Source organism: Periplaneta americana, chromosome 5 (genome assembly GCF_040183065.1).
Source record: "Periplaneta americana isolate PAMFEO1 chromosome 5, P.americana_PAMFEO1_priV1, whole genome shotgun sequence".
Taxonomy (NCBI): Eukaryota; Metazoa; Arthropoda; class Insecta; order Blattodea; family Blattidae; genus Periplaneta; species Periplaneta americana.
Genome location: NC_091121.1, coordinates 54,449,342 through 54,469,458, shown reverse-complemented (window position 1 = coordinate 54,469,458; position 20,117 = coordinate 54,449,342). Strand labels below are relative to the sequence as shown.

The following is a 20,117-nucleotide window of genomic DNA, read 5'->3' as shown; positions in this document are numbered from 1 at the left end:
GAATAAATATCGCTCTCTTAATACTGAATGTAGCTATCCCCTCATTTAAACCACTCTAACCTTGTAACAGTACTCAGTCTCCTATCACCTACCTATCCCCTCATCTGACTCATTCTAACCTTGTCACAGTTCTCGATTTTCTGTCACTTCGCTATCACTTCATCGAACCACCCTAACCTTGTTACAGTACTCGGACTTCTTTCGTTTATGTATCGTCTCATTTAACTACTTTAATCTTGTCCTCGGTCTCTTATCACTTAACTATCCCTCATCCAACCGACTCTAACCTTATCACAATACTCAGTCTTCTATCACTTAGCTATCCCCCTCATCTAACCCACTCTAACCTTGTCACAGTTCTCGACTTCCTGTCACTTCGCTATCACTTCATCAAACCTTGTCACAGTACTCGGTCTTCTTTCGTTTATGTATCGTCTCATCTAACTACTTTAATCTTGTCCTCGGTCTCCTATCACTTAACTATCCCTCATCCAACCCACTCTAACCTTATCACAATACTCAGTCTTCTATCACTTAGCTATCCCCCTCATCTAACCCATTCTAACCTTGTCACAGTTCTCGACTTCCTGTCACTTCGCTATCACTTCATCGAACCTTGTCACAGTACTCGGTCTTCTTTCGTTTATGTATCGTCTCATCTAACTACCCTAATCTTGTCCTCGGTATCCTATCACTTAGCTATCCCCCTCATATAACCCATTCTAACCTTGTCACAGTTCTCGACTTCCTATTACTTTGCTATCACTTCATCGAACCTTGTCACAGTACTCGGTCTTCTTTCGTTTATATATCGTCTCATCTAACTACCCTAATCTTGTCCTCGATGTCCTATCACTTAGCTTCCCCCTCATCTAACCCATTCTAACCTTGTCATAGTTCTCGACTTCCTGTCACTTTGCTATCACTTCATCGAACCTTGTCACAGTACTCGGTCTTCTTTCGTTTATGTATCGTCTCATCTAACTACCCTAATCTTGTCCTCGGTCTCCTATCACTTAGCTATCCCCTTCATCTAACCCATTCTAACCTTGTCACAGTTCTCGACTTCCTGTCACTTCGCTATCACTTCATCGAACCTTATCACAATACTCAGTCTTCTATCACTTAGCTATCCCCCTCATCTAACCCATTCTAACCTTGTCACAGTTCTCGACTTCCTGTCACTTCGCTATCACTTCATCGAACCTTGTCACAGTACTCGGTCTTCTTTCGTTTATGTATCGTCTCATCTAACTACCCTAATCTTGTCCTCGGTATCCTATCACTTAGCTATCCCCCTCATATAACCCATTCTAACCTTGTCACAGTTCTCGACTTCCTGTCACTTTGCTATCACTTCATCGAACCTTGTCACAGTACTCGGTCTTTTTTTGTTTATGTATCGTCTCATCTAACTACCCTAATCTTGTCCTCGGTCTTCTATCACTTAGGTATCCCCCTCATCTAACCCATTCTAACCTTGTCACAGTTCTCGACTTCCTGTCACTTTGCTATCACTTCATCGAACCTTTTCACAGTACTCGGTCTTCTTTGGTTTATGTATCGTCTCATCTCACTACCCTAATCTTGTCCTCGGTCTCCTATCACTTAGCTATCCCCTTCATCTAACCTATTCTAACCTTGTCACAGTTCTCGACTTCCTGTCACTTTGCTATCACTTCATCGAACCTTGTCACAGTACTCGGTCTTCTTTCGTTTATGTATCGTCTCATCTAACTACCCTAATCTTGTCCTCGGTCTCCTATCACTTAGTTATCCCCTTCATCTAACCCATTCTAACCTTGTCACAGTTCTCGACTTCCTGTCACTTTGCTATCACTTCATCGAACCTTGTCACAGTACTCGGTCTTTTTTCGTTTATGTATCGTCTCATCTAACTACCCTAATCTTGTCCTCGGTCTCCTATCACTTAGCTATCCCCTTCATCTAACCCATTCTAACCTTGTCACAGTTCTCGACTTCCTGTCACTTTGCTATCACTTCATCGAACCTTGTCACAGTACTCGGTCTTCTTTCGTTTATGTATCGTCTCATCTAACTACCCTGATCTTGTCCTCGGTCTCCTATCACTTAGCTATCCCCCTCATCTAACCTATTCTAATCTTGTCACAGTTCTCGACTTCTTGTCACTTTGCTATCACTTCATCGAACCTTGTCACAGTACTCGGTCTTCTTTCGTTTATGTATCGTCTCATCTAACTACCCTAATCTTGTCCTCGGTCTCCTATCACTCAGCTATCCCCCTCATCTAACCCATCCTAACCTTGTCACAGTACTCGGTTTTCTTTCGTTTATGTATCGTCTCATCTAACTACCCTAATCTTGTCCTCGGTCTCCTATCACTTAGCTATCCCCCTCATCTAACCCATCCTAACCTTGTCACAGTACTCTGTCTTCTTTCGTTTATGTATCGTCTCATCTAATACCCTAATCTTGTCCTCGGTCTCCTATCACTCAGCTATCCCCCTCATCTAACCCATCCTAACCTTGTCACAGTACTCGGTTTTCTTTCGTTTATGTATCGTCTCATCTAACTACCCTAATCTTGTCCTCGGTCTCCTATCACTTAGCTATCCCCCTCATCTAACCCATCCTAACCTTGTCACAGTACTCGGTCTTCTTTCGTTTATGTATCGTCTCATCTAATACCCTAATCTTGTCCTCGGTCTCCTATCACTTAGCTATTCCTCATCCAATCCACTATAAACTTGTCACAGTTCTCGTCTCCTTAGCTATCCCCTCATCTAACCACCCTAATCATTTGTGGATTTTCTCCTAAGATATTCACGTCATCCGCATAGACAAGAAGGTGATGTAACCCGTTCAATTCCAAACCCTGTCTGTTATCCTGAACTTTCACAATGGCATATTCTAGAGCGAAGTTAAAAAGTAAAGGTGATAGTGCATCTCCTTGCTTTAGCCCGCAGTGAATTGGAAAAGCATCAGATGGCCTATATTATATGGACTATGCAGTAAGTTTCACTGAGACACATTTTAATTAATGGAACTAGTTTCTCGGGAATATCAAGTTCAATAATAACATTATATAAAACTTCTCCCTTGACCGAGTCATATGCCTTTTTGAAATCTATGAATAACTGATGTACTGTACTCTTATATTCCTATTTTTTTCTCCAAAATCTGTCGAATACAAAAATCTGATCAATAGTCGATCTATTACGCCTAAAACCGCACTGATGATCCCCAATAATTTCTTCTATGTACGGAGTTAATCTTCTCAAAATAATAATAATAATAATAATAATAATAATAATAATAATAATAATAATAATAATAATAATAATAACACTTTATTGTTAGAACAAATTTAATACCGGTATAGGCTACATATTGTTTTTTATATAATAATCACAGAAAGAGTAAGTTACATATTCGTGCTCAGGGGCATTCCACATAATTTGAAGACATTTTATTAAATAACAGAATGGAAAGAAAAAAAAACAGATACTGTATCAGAATAATTGCAACTTTATATTTACTTTCTAAACAGTAATATTTTATTTTATTTTTAAAAATAAAGAGCATTAGTAAATTGTATGCTTGGGAATTTAGCTATCATCTTGTTATAAAGCCTTGGACCGAAGCTGCTACTGCGATTATATGCTACAGAAAATGAAACATAAGTAAAAAATTGTGTTGCGTTACTACTATGCTATCTTGCTCTTTATTGTAGCTATTATGTCTGGGACCCAACTGCAATATAAAATATTAATCGTCAAATAAAATAACAGAATTTTTTTTTCTTTGAAGTCTTTAGGTCTCATTGGATAAAAAAGAATCAAGAGAAATTCACTTCATTGAAGGCTAGAAATGCTAATCCTATAAGTTTGAAGTTATAAAATAAATGCTGCTCAGATAAGTATGGGAATAAAAGTCATGCAAGAGACAGCGCGGAGCCAATAAGTGAACGAATATTTGACCGTGGAGGAAAGAAACCCTGCGAAGTACAAAGTATTCGCGGACAGACAATACCGGGCTCTGTTCCTATTTCCTCTCTTTTCTTTTTAATTTCAGCCCGAAGGTTCAAGAGATATTGGAAGGCTGAGAGAAAAGAAAGCTTGAGAATGTTAAAGCGGAAGGAGCAGCAGAAGTCTTTAAAGTAAAGGGAAGCAGATAATTAAATACAACCCAACTACGAGAAGACCGAACGCGAAAGTTGTTTCACTGCACGTCTTCCCAATCCCCCACCCAATCTCCATCAACAAATACTTTAAAATATCACCTGCCACTTGAGCAATCCTCATGGTTGCTGTGTCATATTTTCCTCCGGGGCCCGAAGATCAAATCCCGGAAATTGCGAAATAGAAACTTTGATGGCCAAAGTCGGAACTTTTAATTAGACGTAATACGGCTTCTAATATCATTTTATAATAATTTTTCAGGGAAAGAAATGTTGAACATCTCATATCCTTTGATGATAGGATTTACGCAGCCGGCAATGAAGAATATAATTTTATGTATGTATGTATGTATGTATGTATGTATGTATGTATGTATGTATGTATGTATGTATGTATGTATGTATGTATGTATGTATGTATGTACATACGTAAATTTAGAGAACGTAGTGGTAAAATCAATTCTTAATGTTTTTATTTCTTTGTGAGCGGTTGTGTTTGGAATTTAAATGTCTATGTTTTTATCGTTTCCAATAAGATTGAATTGACTTTACGGATATGAATAGAGTGTTAATTCAAATGTTAATTCGCTTCTTGGAATCAAATGCAAATATGAATACAGCGCTCTTTCATGCGTTTCACACGGGACTCGCTTCCGAAGGTCCACGGTTCGAATCCCCGGACCGGCCAACATGAGTGTGGACTTTCCGTCGTTTTCCACAGTTACTTAGACAAATGTCGGGTTGTAATTTTAATTGCCACGGTCCATTTCCCTTCCTCTTCCCTGTATAAAAATAATTTAGATATCGTATCATATCATATCATATCATATCATATTATATCATATTATATCATATCATATATCATACCATATCATATCATATCATCATATCATATCATATCATATCATATCATATCATATCATATCATAACATATTATATCATATCATATCATATCATATCATATCATATCATAGGTCTATCATATCATATCATATCATATCATATCATATCATATCATATCATATCATATCATCATATCATATCATATCATAACATATCATATCATATCATATCATATCATATCATATCATATCATATAATATCATAGGTCTATCATATCATATCATATCATATCATATCATATCATATCATATCATATCATATCATATCATATCATATCATATTATATCATATCATATATCATACCATATCATATCATCATATCATATCATATCATAACATATTATATCATATCATATCATATCATATTATATCATATCATATATCATACCATATCATATCATATCATCATATCATATCATAACATATTATATCATATCATATCATATCATAGGTCTATCATATCATATCATATACCATATCATATCATAACATAACATAACATAACATAACATAACATAACATAACATAACATAACATAACACAACATAACATAACATAACAAAACATAACATAACATAACATAACATAACATAACATATCATAACATATCATATCATAACATAACATAACATAACATAACATATCATATCATATCATAACATAACATATCATATCATATCATAACATATCATATATCATATCATATCATAACATAACATACTATACCATACCATACCATACCATAACATATATCATATCATATCATATCATATCATATCATATCATATCATATCATATCATAACATAACATAACATAACATAACATAACATAACATAACATAACATAACATAACATAACATAACATATCATATCATATCATATCATATCATATCATACCATATCATATCATATCATATCATATCATATCATATCATATCATATCATATCACATCACAACATGTCATATCATATCATATCATATCATATCATATCATATCATATCATATCATATCATATCATATCATATCATATCATATCATATCATATCATATCATATCATTCATCTTCACCATCTCATTCCATAGATATATATAGATCATGATACATGCTTGTAGGAGGGGCGTCCTCTTCGAAACTGTCTCTGGGTTCCAAGTCTTTCGCAATATCTCTGACAGGATTCACTCCTTAAGAGTACCTCCGAGGGCGTTTCGACACATTAGAAAGGCTGTCGGAATAGATTCTGTACTGCTTGGTCAACTTGGTGATATGAACTTAAGGCGGGGGGGTTTACAGGACCCTTGGGTGAGCGTGTGAGAGGTCTCATCCGGCCGATGGGCTAGTACACCACATTCTCATTCATCCCATAATTCGAAGTGCACGATAGGTCACTGAAGGGTCGTCCTTACCACTACCACTACCACTACCACTACTAGATTACAAGGACATGCTAGCAATGTGATGAAAATCTTGGGAATGGCTGCTGAAAACGGTAAAGGAAATGAAGCTATAATAAATGGAAATGTTATAGAACATTTCTAAAACTAGAAGGATATTTACTGAGATTGTGAAGTAGATTATATAGAACTAGATCAACTTACTACTGCAACAAAGTGAGTGATATTAGAGAAGAGCGGGAAACGTAAAAATAATTATGAAGACGACTCAGCATCAGCGAGCTCGGTTTATAAGCCAGGGGACTGGATTAAAATCCTGCTTCAACGGAATTTAAATAAAAAATGTATGGAGTAAGATCGTGGTCCAGATGACTCAGGGGTTTTCTCCGGGTAATTCGGTTTCCCTATGACATCTCAACAAGTCTCCATAATCATCATCATTCCTTAATAGAGCATCGTAAAACCACCGACCACGGTGCATTCTGTATAGTTTCTGAAGAACTAAGAGGTCTACGTTTCTTGGCACGCTAGTAGTGTTGGGGCAAGTACTGGACAGTTGAAACCAGCCAATGCACAAATAAAGAAATTTCTGAAGACAAAAAAATAAAAATTAGTACAGTGAAAAATGAAATAATATAATGAATTATTATTTCTGACATTACTTCTTAAATTTGTTTACATTAAGGCTATGGATCGGTGAAAATAACGAAAAAAAAAACATAGAAAATTTCAAACTTTCCTTTTAACTCTAAAAAAATGAAATAATGTTTCAGTTTTCTAAATATGTGCTTATTTTGGCCCTACGATAATTTAAAGCCACTAAGGACGAATTTAAAGACACCAGCGCCTGCGTGGAGCTGCAGCCGTTTAAACTGACGCTCTGACAGACTTTGTTTTTCATTCTAACTAATTTTACTTTTCATTCAGTTCATATTTTTTTAGTTGGTTATTTAGCGACGCTGTATCAACTACGAGGTTATTTGGCGTCGATGAGATTGGTGATAGCGAGATGGTATTTGGCGAAATGAGGCCGAGGATTCCCCATAGATTACCTGGCATTCACCTTTCTTTTGGGGAAAACCTCGGAAAAAACCCAACCAGGTAATCAGCCCAAGCGGGGATCGAACCCGCGCCCGAGCGCAACTTCAGGTCGGCAGGCAAGCGCCTTAACCTATTGAGCCACGCATTCAGTTCATATTTTGTGCTGTTATGTAGAAGAAAAATGTGTGTGGTAGACCTCTGTAGGACGGAAAGATATCTATAATATTATAGTAGGATATCATATAGAATGTATATTATACATGCTATACTTTGATACTCGTTTTCTCGATTTTCAAATTTTCAGCATTCTGTAACATTCAAAATGCTATAATGAATGCAGTTCTTCTCCAGTCTCAGTGAAATTTTGCACAGACGTCCACAAAAGCATGTGAAGTAAACTGAGACATGTGTTTTCTTCTGCTATTGAAATTATTCAAATCACCATGTGTTGAGGATGTCATAAGTTTAAAAAAAAAATGAAAAAATTAATAACAAAAGGATAATAATGTTTTTCCTCAAAAAGTAATTCGAAAATATGAAAAGCATATGTCATATTTTACAAACATTTATGAAGAATATATTAAATACAAATTAAAAAAAAAAAATAGGCCTATATGTCAACTTTGAAAATTGAGACAATTATAATTCAGCATTAAAAAAAGCAAACCAATTAATTATAAGTAGTAGTAGTTGGATTTATTGAGTAATATTATACATACAGATGTTAGATTATTATCATAATTATCTCTTAAATCCAATGCACGGGTCTTCTGACCGTACGTGCTTTACACTAAAACAAGTCCTACTTTGTAGGTTTCACCCCCCTCACCTATAGTTAGATCCAACCACTCTCCATAAGAACACACAGATTAAAATAAAAATGACACAAACAAAACACATTATATAATAAATCCTAACCTAAATAGGCATAAAAGTGTGTAATTGAGAATGTTAAAGAATGTTATGTTTTGTTTAACGACGCTCGCAACTGCAGAGGTTATATCAGCGTCGCCGGATGTGCCGGAATTTTGTCCCGCAGGAGTTCTTTTACATGCCAGTAAATCTACTGACATGAGCCTGTCGCATTTAAGCACACTTAAATGCCATCGACCTGGCCCGGGTTCGAACCCGCAACCTTGGGCATAGAAGGCCAGCGCTATATGTAATTGAGAATCCCTTCGTCATTTCGCATCACAGACTTCAACAGCTGGAGTTCTAATCTGTCTCTCCTTCAAGAGGAACAATTCAGTCTTTTGTTCCCATTCTCTATTCCCCATGAGGTCAAGACAAGCATTCTAACTGCTACATTTCTACACCAATTAATCTGAAACATTTACCACATATTTATTACATTGTGAACAGCAATACACAAATTTTCATTTTGATATTATAATCAGTTCACTTATAATATGGAAATATTGTAATAAATGTGGTAAATGTTTCAGATTAATTGGTGTAAAAATGTAGAAGTTAGAAATTTCACAAATCCATTGCCTTAATGTCTCACGATTTTCTGTTGAAGGCAGAAGTAGAACAGATAAAGATCGTTACGAGACTCAGATGTGTGTAAGTAAACTGCAGTAACAAGACGTGAATATAGTGGAGGGAATACAATACGAGGTGTTGTGTTTCGTAAGGAATAGCCAGCGCTCAAAATAGACGTGGGTCTAAATCAATGTCTTCCATTATCACGGCTAAACAATCTGCGACGTCAGTAAACTGAAACGCATCACAGTTGAGATGCATTATCTAGCTTTGTGACGTCACTTGACACGCGTTGACGCTTCGGTTATCATGAGGTTTGAGAGAATATTCCGGGCTACTGGTTCATGGACGCGTGGGATCAAACGACAAACGGCATAGCGGGGGTTCAAAAAGGAAACTTGAGGTAATCAGGAGGTGTAAAATGGTAAAAAAAAAAACATATTTTTTTTTTCAGGCCTAAAAAATCTACATTTAACTCGGATTAATTTGATGAATGATTCATTAAAAAAACAATACTTGAAGCCTCTAAGAGAGTTTTAAATTATTATTGAAGTGAGCTGTGTATTTTATTATCACTCCCCCTTTCAGACTTGTTTTATTTAAATCTTGAAATAGTGCTAGAATAAAATCAACTTCTATAGGATTTTCTTATCACTATCTTTATTCTGGATTTTGTATTTAAAAAATGGGCACGTCCATCTCTGTTTGATTCAAAAGTGGACAATGTAATGTTCCTTAATTTTCCGTAAACATAATTTTTCACACTAAATTGAAATTTTTCTCAGGATTGGCAGGACCAATCTGCATGAAACTTGGCACACATAATTCAATAATGTCTGAATTCTGTGAATTAAAAATTATTTAAATATTTTAATTATTTCATAGAAGTCCATACCAATAATCTGCAAGATATGAAGAATATTAGATTAAATTTTCAAAATTCAAAAAGAACCGAATATAATGTAACTTTAATTCTGCTTTAAATCACCACACCTGTCAACAGTCACTTTTAGTATTAATAATTCACCCTAAAACAATGGGTAATCCAATCAACACAGCAACACAGTAGTCGTTATTACACTCCACACGACGACAATGACAATACACGTGTATTATTGAGAAGAACAACAATGTACTCCTAATCTCAATTAATGTTCACAAAGCACTAAGTGCAGAACTGTCAGTTTCAGTTCACAATTTGCTTACCTTGGCTAGTTCTTCTAGCTCACTGTTCAAATTCACTGAACATCGAACTCAGATCCTCCGCATGCGTCGCCTTCGCCTGGCCACTACCACAGTTACTAACTCAAGTTCACTGTACGTCGAACTCAGATCATCCGGATACGTCGCCCTCGCCTCTCCGCTACCACAGTTACGGACTCACTCAAGTTCACTGCACGTCGAACTCAGATCCTCCGGATACGTCGCCTTCGCCTGGCCGCTGCCACAGTTGCGGACTCACTCAAGTTCACTGCACGTCGAACGCAGATCCTCCGGATACGTCGCCTTCGCCTGGCCACTGCCACAGTTACGGACTCACTCAAGTTCACTGTAGGTCGAACTCAGATCCTCCGGATACGTCGCCTTCGCCTGGCCACTGCCACAGTTACGGACTCACTCAAGTTCACTGTACGTCGAACTCAGATCCTCCGGATACGTCGCCTTCGCCTGGCCGCTGCCACAGTTACGGACTCACTCAAGTTCACTGCACGTCGAATTCAGATCCTCCGGATACGTCGCCTTCGCCTGGCCACTGCCACAGTTACGAACTCAATCAAGTTCACTGCACGTCGAACTCAGATCCTCCGGATACGTCGCTCTCGCCTGGCCGCTGCCACAGTTACGGACTCACTCAAGTTCACTGTACGTCGAACGCAGATCCTCCGGATACGTCGCCTTCGCCTGGCCACTGCCACAGTTACGGACTCACTCAAGATCACTGTAGGTCGAACTCAGATCCTCCGGATACGTCGCCATCGCCTGGCCACTGCCACAGTTACGGACTCACTCAAGTTCACTGCACGTCGAACTCAGATCCTCCGGATACGTCGCCTTCGCCTGGCCACTGCCACAGTTACGGACTCACTCAAGTTCACTGTACGACGAACTCAGATCCTCCGGATACGTCGCCCTCGCCTCGCCGCTACCACAGTTACGGACTCACTCAAGTTCACTGCACGTCGAACTCAGATCCTCCGGATACGTCGCTATCGCCTGGCCACTGCCACAATTATGGACTCACTCAAGTTCACTGCACGTCGAACTCAGATCCTCCGGATACGTCGCTCTCGCCTGGCCGCTGTCACAGTTACGGACTCACTCAAGTTCACTGTACGTCGAACTCAGATCCTCCGGATACGTCGCCTTCGCCTGGCCACTGCCACAGTTACGGACTCACTCAAGTTCACTGTACGACGAACTCAGATCCTCCGGATACGTCGCCCTCGCCTCGCCGCTACCACAGTTACGGACTCACTCAAGTTCACTGCACGTCGAACGCAGATCCTCCGGATACGTCGCCTTCGCCTGGCCACTGCCACAGTTACGGACTCACTCAAGTTCACTGTACGTCGAACTCAGATCCTCCGGATACGTCGCCCTCACCTGGCCTCTGCCACAGTTACGGACTCACTCAAGTTCACTGTACGTCGAACTAAGATCCTCCGTATACGTCGCCTTCGCCTGGCCACTGCCACAGTTACGGACTCACTCAAGTTCACTGCAGGTCGAACTCAGATCCTCCGGATACGTCGCCCTCACCTGGCCACTGCCACAGTTACGGACTCACTCAAGTTCACTGTACGTCGAACTCAGATCCTCCTAATACGTCGCTCTCGCCTGGCCGCTACCACAGTTACGGACTCAAGTTCACTGTACGTCGAACTCAGATCCTCCGGATACGTCGCCTTCGCCTGGCCACTGCCACAGTCACGGACTCACTCAAGTTCACTGTACGTCGAGCTCAGATCCTCCGGATACGTCGCCTTCGCCTGGCCACTGCCACAGTTACGGACTCACTCAAGTTCACTGCAGGTCGAACTCAGATCCTCCGGATACGTCGCCTTCGCCTGGCCACTGCCACAGTTACGGACTCACTCAAGTTCACTGTACGTCGAACTCAGATCCTCTGGATACGTCGCCTTCGCCTGGCCACTGCCACAGTTACGGACTCACTCAAGTTCACTGCAGGTCGAACTCAGATCCTCCGGATACGTCGCCTTCGCCTGGCCACTGCCACAGTTACGGACTCACTCAAGTTCACTGTACGTCGAACTCAGATCCTCTGGATACGTCGCCTTCGCCTGGCCACTGCCACAGTTACGGACTCACTAAGGTTCACTATACGTCGAACTCAGATCATCCGGATACGTCGCCTTCGCCTGGCCACTGCCACAGTTACGGACTCACTCAAGTTCACTGCACGTCGAACTCAGATCCCCCGGATACGTCGCCTTCGCCTGGCCACTGCCACAGTTACGGACTCACTCAAGTTGACTCTACGTCGAACTCAGATCCTCCGGATACGTTGCCGCTGTCCAAGACAAGACTTGAAGGCTGACTGAAGACTGACTTTCTGCGACTGACTGACTTCCGAAGCCTCGCGCTTTTATTTATTAAACCACAGCTTTGCGAATCTTCGATTTGCGTGGCTTTCGGAAACCTCGGGAGAGATCTGCATCCAGATGTTTCCCCCACTCTCTCCGCTCCGTGTCGTGACCGCAGTTCTTTCCCCTCGCTCCGTGCCGCGCTACAGCACCTACCGAAGCTCGAATTTCCGTTTCCCCGCGCTTTCCTTCTCGTTAGATGGGAGCGCAACCAGACGCGACCAGAACGTTCCAGACGGGTATCACATTAATTTCCAAATAAACATACAGTAGAAAACATGATTCTAGTTCCCAAAATTAAATTATGTCTTTATTCTACGTCAAAAAATTTCATTCCAATCACTTCACTAGTTTCTGAGAAAAAGGGGAATTTATGTCTCATTGTTTTCTGTTTATTTTCTACAATGTTTATTACTAAAATATGTTATTAAAATGGTTATATGTTTACTACAATTTTCAAAGTAATAGGGAATGTTCAACAGAGTTTTCTTTATCTGTCTTAAAAATTTCAAATAGATTGCTTTTAGAGTTCACGAGATACAGAAAGAAATGTGCGCTGCTGTATTTTATAGTGAATGTACAATTCTTAGTTACCTTAAACCTCAAACCTGACCTATAGGTGATACAGAGTCCACCGACCTGCTGCAAATCTATATTAAAGCACGACAGTTTTAATGCTGCTTTTGCAATATCTTCACAATCCGCCGAGGCAGAGAGAGCACACTGGCAATTTGAATGCAATGATGAACTTGTGTACATTTATATACGCTAACCGGCAAGATAAAACGTGGACTATAACAAAAATAACGTAGCCTGGATATTAATTATGAAGATATGGGTAGAAAATTAAACAACAGAAACTTTAAAATGCATAAACTCAGTTAATATGTGTCAGGCGTGTGTGTGTGCACAGAGAGTTTCTCGACAAGCATGCTGCTCAAGAAGAATTAATTACCTGAAATTAATTAGTTTTCCGCAGCGGTTGCTTTTAATTAATTACTTTTTCCGCTATGTTAATTCTTTCGAGACTGCGGATTATTACAAGCCTCACACAGGCATTTTCAATCACCATTTTTCTTTCACAGGAGACTAGCTATTTCTTAATTCTGTACGGTTCAAAAACTTTTGGAGATCGGGTTTGTTTGTTTTGTCGTTAGAGAGATTGTTTGCTAAAGTGAAATCTCTGTAAAATTATTGGAAAGAATAGGAGGGATTCTGTAAAAGGGAAACTTGTGTTCATTGACAATCTGATGTTACTAAGGAATGTCGGCTGTTAAAAACAGTGTTCAAGCTTTACACAAATCCCATTCTATCAAACAAGCGGGAACAGTAAACGGCTCACTTGCAGCAGTAGACTACAAACAGTATTTTCAAAATAGCTATGTTACAACTCCCACTTCTGTAACTTTTTAAAACTAATTTGTTAAGGTCTTAGTAAATTTCGGAACTGTAACTTTATAAACTAATAATTTGTTAATATCTTAGTAACCTTCGGAACTATAATTTGTTTAAACTGATTTATTAATCTCTCAGTAACTTTCAAAACTATACTTTTTAAACTAATAATTTGTTAATGTCTTAGTAACTTTCAGAACTATAATTTTATATACTAATAATTTGTTAATGTCTTAGTAACTTTCAGAACTATAATTTTATAAACTAATAAGTTGTTAATGTCTTAGTAACTTTCAGAACTATAATTTTATAAACTAATAATTTGTTAATGTCTTAGTAACTTTCAGAACTATAATTTTATAAACTAATAATTTGTTATGTCTTAGTAACTTTCAGAACTATAATTTTTAAACTAATAATTTGTTAATGTCTTAGTAACTTTCAGAACTATAATTTTATAAACTAATAATTTGTTATGTCTTAGTAACTTTCAGAACTATAATTTTATAAACTAATAATTTGTTAATGTCTTAGTATCTTTCAGAACTATAATTTTATAAACTAATAATTTGTTATGTCTTAGTAACTTTCAGAACTATAATTTTTTAAACTAATACTTTGTTAATGTCTTAGTAACTTTCAGAACTATAATTTTATAAACTAATAATTTGTTAATGTCTTAGTAACTTTCAGAACTATAATTTTATAAACTAATAATTTGTTATGTCTTAGTAACTTTCAGAACTATAATTTTTTTAACTAATAATTTGTTAATGTCTTAGTAACTTTCAGAACTATAATTTTATAAACTAATAATTTGTTAATGTCTTAGTAACTTTCAGAACTATAATTTTATAAACTAATAATTTGTTAATGTCTTAGTAACTTTCAGAACTATAATTTTATAAACTAATAATTTGTTAATGTCTTAGTAACTTTCAGAACTATAATTTTATAAACTAATAATTTGTTAATGTCTTAGTAACTTTCAGAACTATAATTTTATAAACTAATAATTTGTTAATGTCTTAGTAACCTTCGGAACTATAACATGTTTAAATTAATTTATTAATTTCAAGATTCTCTGGCACGACCACTGCAAAGGAATAAGGTTATGAGATTTGGTACTTGGAATGTTACAAGTCTATCATAGAGATTGGATTAATCTTGCTCAGGATAGGGACCCATGGCGGGTTTATGTGAGGGCGGAAATGAACCTCCGGGTTTCTTAAAAGCCATAAGATGTAGTAACTTTCAAAACTATAACTTTTTAAATTAATAATTTGTTAATGTTTTAGTAACCTTCGGAACTATAACTTGTTGAAACTAATTTATTAATGTCTTGGTAACTTCCGGAACTATAACTTTTTAAACTAATCATTTGTTAATGTCTTAGTGACCTTCGGAACTATGTCCATATATACAGCACTTATGAATCCAGCGTTTCTATGAATGGTCCGCAAAGTCTGTCTTCAGTTACGGATTTCCGTTACATTTTTCGTTGCTTATCCTAAGATATGCCGTATAGCTATCGTATTAGATGTTTTCACATAACAATTTAACTTCTGTTTTGTGTATGGATGCGAAACAATTTGTATAACCTCTTAAATCATAAATTTATCTTATATTAAAATTTACACAATATGTACAAAAAAGTGTACATAATTCACTTTTCATTACTTTGCGTACAATGGCTATATGTATAATTGTAATCACTTATATTCTTCTACTTCCGAAAATCTGAACGGAAAAGTGACATGAATATTAGGACCTAAAATTCCGATTTTTGTTCGTGAATCCGATGTTGGCACGTGCGTCATCCTGCCTCAGTCCTGACAGAAGGAAGGATTCATTTTCAGACGAGTATCTCATAAATTCAAGGCCCGGAGTCCCAACCCCTCTCTATATCAGTATCGGAATTCTATAGTGTAGGCCACGACCCAGAAGACTTCACCTCAGCCTATATTTAAATATTTCACTGATAGATGAGGTGAAGAGAAGATGGAAAATTGTTAGTGCAATGATAGATGAAAACGGGAGTACCAAAGAAAAGCCCCCTGGAACTTATGATTTTTGACCACAAATTTCATAACCACTTGGCCGGGATCGAACCCGAGCTGCCTGGATGGAACATTAGCCCGCTAGCTCTTGAGCTACAGATGCGGCCAACTAAGAAATATAAGAGGAATTCATGAGAAGAAAAGGAACTTAAATTGGAATCAGTTTTAAACAGGCAATGGCCTATTTCAAAGTTCTACTGATTGTCTACGTTCAATATACAACATAAGTTCATAAGTTTTATTCCATTTTTGAGAACTTGCTACTTTTTATATTTTTCAGTATCGCAGCTTGTAAGTTACGTAACATATGTCGCCAAATTCCTTATATATATATAAGCTATTTATGAGGAACAGAAATGTAATAATTAATATTTGAGGAGAAAAATTCGCTCCGGCGCCGGGGATCGAAGGCGGGTCCTTGGTTCTACGTACCCAGCGCTCTGACCACTGAGCTACGCCGAATTCAATCCACAGCACGGATCTTTAACATTGTCATAGCTAGCAGTGCATATTTCTGTACAGATTACTGTGCACTTAACTGCGGAATCCCGGTCAGTCACTCAGTTGAGTGCGCCCCTTGTATTATGGCAGTTGACTTGGACATAAAACGTCAACGTATATGCCTAACTTGGAGTCAAGCCACAAAGGGAAACATTAAAGGAGGAGAGTTCGATCCGGTGCTCAGTGGTCAGAGCGCTTGCTACATAGAACTAAGGACTCGGGTTCGATCCCCGGCGCCGGAGCGAATTTTTCTCCTCAAATATTAATTGTAAATATTACAGATATTCTGTAGGACAAATTAATAAAATCTTTAACAGAAATGTAATAGTTACATTCATAGGCCTATTATGGTATTTTATATAATTTCAGGGTATTTATAAATAAAATTATCATAATTTAGAATTTAATTGACATGTAAGTTGTGTTGTAATATCTATTCAAGTATTGCAAATAAGAGATTTCGAACTACAGCAACGTCATAGTAAAATACAAGTAACTGAAACTGTATAACGAAGAGATCTAGAGAGGACATGAAACAAAGCAACATGCATATGCTTTTAATATTCATAATTAGAATTTTATTTTGGTTTGGAATTTCATGTCATTAATTATCTCTTTGTTACATGCACAATACACTATTATGTGCGTAATAGAATAATTCATCATTGTGGATAATTTCGAAATAATGGGTATATTATTTTCTGAAGCACTCTAATTAAAATCAGAAAAAATATTCAAAAGTGCCTTTCAACAATAAAGTTATCTCATACTAGAGGTCCTCACATAAATACCTATTAAAAGCTTAAACGCACATTTGAAATTGGCGCAACGTGTGAATTTTATACTTACTGGCAGAGTCACCTCCGCTATCATTGTATGAAGTTATGCAGTGCTACGTAATCACAGTTAATTAGTTAAATGAGATACGAAATGCAAAATGCGAAAGTATGACTGGTACGTTAACTCAGAAGGTTAAGATGTGCAGTAAGTAATAGTAATGGTTTTGATTTCTTTTATCTCACAACATACTTTTTGCTTCAATGTCAGAACAACGGGATATTCCACAAATTTTTGTCTTTTCATTCTACGCCAATTTACACTGTTTCAGAAACTTCAGAACTCCTACAATTCTTGAATTTTAAATAACAATATTCAGAACCAAATAATAGGCAGACATGACACTGATTCATTCACTCATTTATGTTAATTTGTAAACTCCTGTTAGGTTGTACCTATATAATATGCTCTTTGTGTGTTGATATGTTTCCGTAGTGTGTTTTGTGTTCTGCATGCAATTTTGTATTTTAATTTCCTGAATTTTAAGATGCAATTTTGTGTGTTTTTGCTTTCATATGATATGTAATGTATCTTTTATGTTGTGTTTTATTGTTTCTTGTGATTATGGTTTGTCTTTTTATATGTTTTGTGTTGTGTTTGATTATTTTTGTGATTATTTTTTGTCTTTTTGTGTTTTTTTATTGTTTCTTGTGATTATGTTTTATCTTTTTTATGTGTTTTTGTGTTGTGTTTTATTGTTTCTTGTGATTATGTTTTATCCTTTTATATGTTTTTGTGTTGTGTTTTATTGTTTCTTGTGATCATATTTTCTCTTTTTATGTGTTTTTATGTTGTGTTTTATTGTTTCTTGTAATTATGTTTTGTCTTTTTATGTGCTTGTTTTATTGTTTCTTGTGATTATGTTTTATCTTTTTATGTGTTTTTGTGTTGTGTTTTATTGTTTCTTGTGATTATGTTTTGTCTTTTTATGCGTTTTTATGTTGTGTTTTATTGCTTCTTGTGATTATGTTTTATCTTTTTATGTGTTTTTGTGTTGTGTTTTATTGTTTCTTCTGATTATGATTTATCTTTTTATGTGTTTTTGTGTTGTGTTTTATTGTTTCTTGTGATTATGTGTTATCTTTTTATGTGTCTTTGTGTTGTGTTTTATTGTTTCTTGTGATTATGTTTTATCTTCATATGAGTTTTTGTGTTGTGTTTTATTATTTCTTGGGATTATGTTTTATCTTCATATGAGTTTTTGTGTTGTGTTTTATTATTTCTTGGGATTATGTTTTATCTTTTTATGTGTTTTTGTGTTGTGTTTTATTGTTTCTTCTGATTATGATTTATCTTTTTATGTGTTTTTGTGTTGTGTTTTATTGTTTCTTGTGATTATGTGTTATCTTTTTATGTGTCTTTGTGTTGTGTTTTATTGTTTCTTGTGATTATGTTTTATCTTCATATGAGTTTTTGTGTTGTGTTTTATTATTTCTTGGGATTATGTTTTATCTTCATATGAGTTTTTGTGTTGTGTTTTATTATTTCTTGGGATTATGTTTTATCTTTTTATGTGTTTTTGTGTTGCGTTTTATTGTTTCTTGTGATTATGTTTTATCTTTTTATGTGTTTTGTGTTTTGTTTTATTGTTTCTTGTGATTATGTTTATCTTTTTATGTGTTTTTGTGTTCCGTTTTATTGTTTCTTGTGATTTTGTTTTATCTTTTTATGTGTTTTTGTGTTGTGTTTTATTGTATCTTGTGATTATGTTTTATCTTTTTATGTGTTTTTGTGTTGTTTTATTGTTTCTTGTGATTATGTTTTATCGTTTTTATGTGTTTTTGTGTTGCGCTTTATTGTTTCTTGTGATTATGTTTTGTCTTTTTATGTGTTGTTTCTTGTAATTATTTTTTGTCTTTTTATGTCTTTTTGTGTTGTGTTTTATTGTTTCTTGTGATTATGTTTTGTCTTTTTATGTGTTTTTGTCTTGTGATTTATTGTTTCTTGTTATTATGTTTTTCTTTTTTATGATGTTTTCTGTTTTGAAATTGTTTGGTCCATGGCTTAAAAGCACTATTTTCGGAATCATAACATAGATTCACATGGACATTTCTACAATACATTCGCAATAAGTGATCACCTAACAACTTTTGTAACTGTTGAAATTCAAAGTCGATTTACTCAGAACTTTCTCAATACACCTCGGTGTTCATTGCCTTCTTTAGTTAAAACAGTATCCGTTCAATCACTCACCTGTAAATGGGCAGATTCCCGCTGTCCTTGTACCATATCACAAGGGTCACCTTGTCGTTTGGGACATCCGTCTGCAGGTCGCACGGCAATCTGGCAACACCGGTGAGCACTGCTGTAGCGTCCACAGTTGTGACTGCAACACAGACCAGTTCAAAGCCCGTTAAATTATGAACATCACAGCACGCGGTACAAGTAGCTACAACGAGAGAACGCTTTTCGGGCTGTGTAATTTCACACGTCCCAGTTGTCGAATATTTTAGCCGTAAAATTCCCGTGACATTTAGAAGAATGTTCTCTGGGTGTCGAATCAGACACAGGTGTGATTTCACACTTCGTCTCTTCTATTCTGTCCCCACACTTTTAATACGATTGCTGTTGACATTGCAGCGCAGCAATGGATCCCTCGTGGAACGTGCTCTACAGGTGCTTCACAGGTTCATCAGCGATCCTATTAATGGTTATCCGTGCTGGTTTTACAGCCAATTATTTAGATAACGCTTCCCAAAGGAGGGGCAAAAATGTCGTAAAATTAAAATTTA

At 36.7% G+C, this 20,117-nt stretch overlaps 1 protein-coding gene across 1 annotated transcript in view; it reads right to left on the bottom strand.

The window, feature by feature from the left end:
• LOC138700412 (uncharacterized) overlaps nt 1–20,117 on the bottom strand; it is a 258,406-nt gene that overhangs the window by 221,357 nt on the left and 16,932 nt on the right. The window contains exon 2 of the mRNA XM_069827030.1: nt 19,579–19,711. Coding sequence (XP_069683131.1) covers nt 19,579–19,711 — 133 coding nt within the window. The remainder of the gene's footprint in view (nt 1–19,578; nt 19,712–20,117) is intronic.